Source organism: Nematolebias whitei, chromosome 8 (genome assembly GCF_014905685.2).
Source record: "Nematolebias whitei isolate Nwh7 chromosome 8, NemWhi1, whole genome shotgun sequence".
NCBI classification, from domain to species: Eukaryota; Metazoa; Chordata; class Actinopteri; order Cyprinodontiformes; family Rivulidae; genus Nematolebias; species Nematolebias whitei.
This window is the reverse complement of record NC_056505.1, coordinates 21,860,607-21,865,365: the sequence shown is the minus strand read 5'-3', so window position 1 is coordinate 21,865,365 and position 4,759 is coordinate 21,860,607. Positions and strand designations below refer to the sequence as shown.

The 4,759-nt window shown below is 37.1% G+C and overlaps 1 protein-coding gene across 1 annotated transcript in view; it reads left to right on the top strand.

Moving 5' to 3' along the window:
• Nucleotides 1-1,725, top strand: part of thbs4a (thrombospondin 4a) — an 11,141-nt gene extending 9,416 nt beyond the window's left edge. The window contains exons 20-23 of the mRNA XM_037680467.1: nt 929-1,125; nt 1,208-1,380; nt 1,461-1,600; nt 1,682-1,725. Of these exons, the coding sequence (XP_037536395.1) occupies nt 929-1,125; nt 1,208-1,380; nt 1,461-1,600; nt 1,682-1,725 (554 nt within the window). The remainder of the gene's footprint in view (nt 1-928; nt 1,126-1,207; nt 1,381-1,460; nt 1,601-1,681) is intronic.
• Nucleotides 1,726-4,759: the final 3,034 nt, after the last annotated feature.

Genomic DNA, 4,759 nt, shown 5'->3' with positions numbered 1-4,759 from the left:
GTTCTCACTGTTTTTATCAGCTGTTCTCAGTTTTTATCAGCTGTTCTTCCAGTTTTTATCAGCTGTTCTCACTGTTTTGATCAGATGTTCTCACAGTTTTTATCAGCTGTTTTCACAGTTTTTATCAGCTGTTTTCACTGTTTTTATCAGCTGTTCTTACAGTTTTTATCAGCTGTTCTCACTGTTTTTATCAGCTGTTCTTACTGTTTTTATCAGCTGTTCTTACAGTTTTTATCAGCTGTTCTCACTGTTTTTATCAGCTGTTCTTACTGTTTTTATCAGCTGTTCTCACTGTTTTATCAGCTGTTCTCACTGTTTTTATCAGCTGTTCTTACTGTTTTTATCAGCTGTTCTTACTGTTTTTATCAACTGTTCTTACTGTTTTTATCAGATGTTCTTAATGTTTTTATCCGCTGTTCTGTTTTTATCAGCTGTTCTGTTTTTATCAGCTGTTCTGATTTTTATCAGCTGTTCTCACTGTTTTTATTAACTGTTCTTACAGTTTTTATCAGCTGTTCTTATGACATGACATGTTCCTGTTTTTAGTTTTCTACATTTGTCTTGAAATCTAGCTGGGTTTTTTTGTTTGTTTTGTTACCTTTCCCTTTTAGCCATCCTATTTGTTAAAAAAAAAAAAAAAAAAAAAAAAAACCTGCAGTATGACTTTTTATAATTGTTTATTGTTGTTGCTGTTGTCCATTGTTGTCATCTTTCTTTGTTGAAATCAGGTCTCTCTTGTAAATGAGTCCTCGAGGCTAAATGGGATTTACCTGTCTAAAGAAAGGTTGATTGATTATGGTTTTTATCAGCTGTTCCTACCTTATTTTAAGCCTCTTGTATTCTGTATTTCTATAAAGCTCTTTGTGATTTTATCTATGAAAGGTGATATATAAATAAAATTTACTTTTTTCCCCATGTCAATCTGCAGGCTATAAAGCCTTCAGTGGTGTTGACTTTGAAGGAACGTTCCACGTGAACACAGTGACAGACGATGATTATGCTGGCTTCATTTTCGGCTACCAGGACTCGTCCTCCTTCTACGTGGTGATGTGGAAACAGACTGAGCAAACCTACTGGCAGGCTGCGCCCTTCAGAGCTGTTGCAGAGCCAGGGATACAACTCAAGGTGTGTGCATGTGGAGGGAAGGGTGTCTGCTGTCATTAGTTGGATTGTTTATTCATATTTGATCTTATGTGACTCGTGACAGGTTGTGAAGTCAAAGACAGGTCCTGGGGAGTACATGAGGAACTCCCTCTGGCACACAGGAAACACCACCAACCAGGTGCATCTCCTGTGGAAAGACCCCAGGAACGTCGGCTGGAAGGACAAGGTGTCCTACCGTTGGTTCCTCCAGCACAGACCACAGGTTGGATACATCAGGTACAAACACACACACACACACACACACACATGAAACACATTTTATAAACTCAGTGGTTTTCAAATCATGTGCAAATCAGGGCTCGCTTTTATGAGGGCTCAAACCTGGTGGCGGACACAGGCGTTATTATTGATACCAGCATGAGAGGCGGGAGGTTGGGCGTGTTCTGCTTCTCTCAGGAGAACATCATCTGGTCCAACCTGAAGTACCGCTGCAACGGTGAGTGCCTGAGAACTACAAACTGTGCAGCTGTGCAAGATGTAAACATCCTCGTGAGATTTTTTTTTCTGCTTCCTGCAGACACCATTCCTGCTGATTTTGAGGATCTGCCAAGAACAGAGTGAGGGGGCAGCGGGTGGGGTGAAGTGAACGGGCGGAGCAACATCTTTGGGACAAAAACCAAAAAAGAAGCCAGAGTAAAACGGAAGAGTGTGAGAATAAGGCAACTTAAAAAGGTAGTGCTGGGATTTAGTGAAACAAACCATTAATTACATTTAGTATATCAGAAAACAATACATACTTTACCAAGTAAATCACTTAATTATCTATACAATGTATTACTTTAAATTACATCAAAGCTTTACAGTGAAAACTCAAAGCTACACTGCCATTTCCTTGGACCGCCTTTATCTTTGATTACAGCAGCATTCTCTGTGGCATTGTTTCGATGAGTTTCTGCAATGTCACAAGATCTATTTTCATACAGTGTTGCAGTAATTTTTCACCAAGATCTTGCACTGATGACGAGGCACTAGTCATGATGGGTGCATCACTTCACCTGCCTCTCTTCTTACCCTGATGTGCTCATCACTCTGGAACAGGGTAAATCTGGACTCATCAGACTACATGACCTTCTTCCATTGCTCCAGAGTCCAATCTTTATGCTCCTTAGCAAACTGAAGTCTTTTTTTTCCAGTTAGCCTCACTGGTTAGTGGTTTTCTTAAGGCTACACAGCTGTTCAGTCCCAATCCCTTGAGTTCCCTTCACATTGTGCATGTGGAAATGATCTTACTTTCACTATTAAACATAGCCCTGAGTGCTACTGTTGTTTTTCTTAGATTTGATTTCACCAAATGTTTAAGTGATCACTGATCACGATCATTCAGGATTTTTTTCCAGCCACATTTCTTCCTCGAAGACGATGGGTCCCCACTATCCTTCCAGTTTTTAATAATGCGTTGGACAGTTCTTAACCCAATTTTAGTAGTTTCTGCAATTTCCTTAGATGTTTTCTCTGCTTGATGCATGCCAATGATTTGATTCTTCTCAAACAGACTGACATCTTTTCCACGACCACGCGATGTGTCTTTTGACACGGTTGTTGAAGAAATGAAAAGTTGCACCAGTTAGGGTTAAATAACTTGTTGGCAGCTAAAAGATAATCGCCCATGCAGTAATTATCCAATAGGAGGCTCGTACCTACTTGCTTAGTTAAATCCAGGCAACTTTTTTTTGGCCAGGCAGGGTATATTGGTACTCAAAAACTACAAAACCGAACATTAAAAGGTTACCCTGAGCTACAGTCTATCAAATGGGGCACTTTGAAAAAGTTTACTTAAGTTTCACCAGATATACTGATATGCAATCCAGAAATGTGGGTACACACTTAATGTAAACAATACACTAAAAAACACATGGAAGCTTGGGTCATGTGACCGGCTGCAGTCTGTGCATGTGTACAAATATACTTTCTACAAAACCAGGTGAAATAAACCGTTTTCATATTTCAAATTACATTATTTAAGAAATTTTTGTAACATGTATAAATGCATAGAAATTATCTGACTTGCTCAACTTAAAATAGTTTTTCAATGCACAAATATCCATTACGGACCTATTTTCTGTCACTTTGGCAGTATCCTTAGCAGCATTTACAAGTTCAAGGACACATTAATCAATATAAAGGAAAAAAGTGCAGGTTTTATTCCTTAAGTTTTTTTTTACTGGTCTTGATGACATTGTATCGAGTACCTTTAATATTTTGCAAAATTAAACCATGTTTTTATGTGTTTAAAATAAAATGAGACTGATAAAGAACAACTTTTTTGAACATTTTAATGAAGTAATGTGATTCTGCATGTAACCTTTATTTTTGTCTTACAAACAGTTTGGTCAAATCTCACTGAGGTCTTTCGCCTTTACAATCGTATAATCATGTTTTTTTTTAAAGTTTTTGTGTGTGTTTGAAAGCACCATGACATTTCTACATTCAAAGTGGATGTTAAAAAATGCAGAAATATTTTTTACAAAAGAAGTTTAAGCAAAAGCAAATTCAAAGTACAATATCCAGATTATAGGCCTGTAGCCAAATTGTACACAGGTTGTCTGTAAAATATGTTAGACAAAAAAACTGACCTGTATATACAATATTCTGTACTTACTACACAATTAATACAGGAAAAAGATCTTATTATGGCAGTCAACTCAACATCCAGTGTTGAATAAATCACCTAAAATCAGCCAGGGTGGACCACTCTACTGTCCGCAGCATGATGTGCTGACACACGTAACAAAAACAACCCAAAAGGTATTTTCTTGTACAGAAAACAAAAAGTTGGGTTAGGAATGTGTAAATACAAGCAAACACAAAGTTCCTTTCTCTGTAACAGACCAGATAATTTGAACAGTTTTCATTTCTTTTCGTTGTCTTGTCTACCTTTGGCAAATGCAGCATTGAGTTGGTGGAGCTCTTCCAGAGAGGTGGAACTTCACTGAAGTCAGACTCACAAAAGGCAGGCTGATTTAAAGAGGGCTGCCCTGCACAATGACGACTGGAAATGCAGAAATGATGTAAACTTTCCTAAGAAAACGATTGGCTCAAAGGGAGCACAGATAATAATAAAACTTTACTTTTATTCTCTAGATGGGAACTTCACAACAGGAGGTGATTAATACTAAGAAGCTCTTATTCTGTTGCATAGAAAAACTACAAAAAACAATATATAAAATTATCAACACAGAATTAAATGTGAGCCTGAGAAATGAGTTTTTGAACAAAGTTAGGGCCTTATCTATTTTAATTTACCTTTAAATAAATAGTCTTTTGTAATTTCTCTTGAAGTAAATTTGCCCCAAAACTCAAAGTTTGGCTCAAAACTTTGCTACAATTTTCTGGTTTGACTTCACAGATACCTGGCTAAGAGAAGAAAAATGGGGATCCGTAAAAAAGCCTACAGAAAATCTATAAACGATCACGTTCAAGTCAGAAGTTTTCAATGTAACTCAGCTCCAACAGCTTTTTTTTTTTTTACCCATTTCACTTCAAACCTGTAAGTAATACAAAATTCCAGTCAGTGGTAGCATAATAACAATAAAAACAAATTACCATTAATGAATTTACAGCTTAATTGTAAAACAAAGACTGTAACATACAAAAC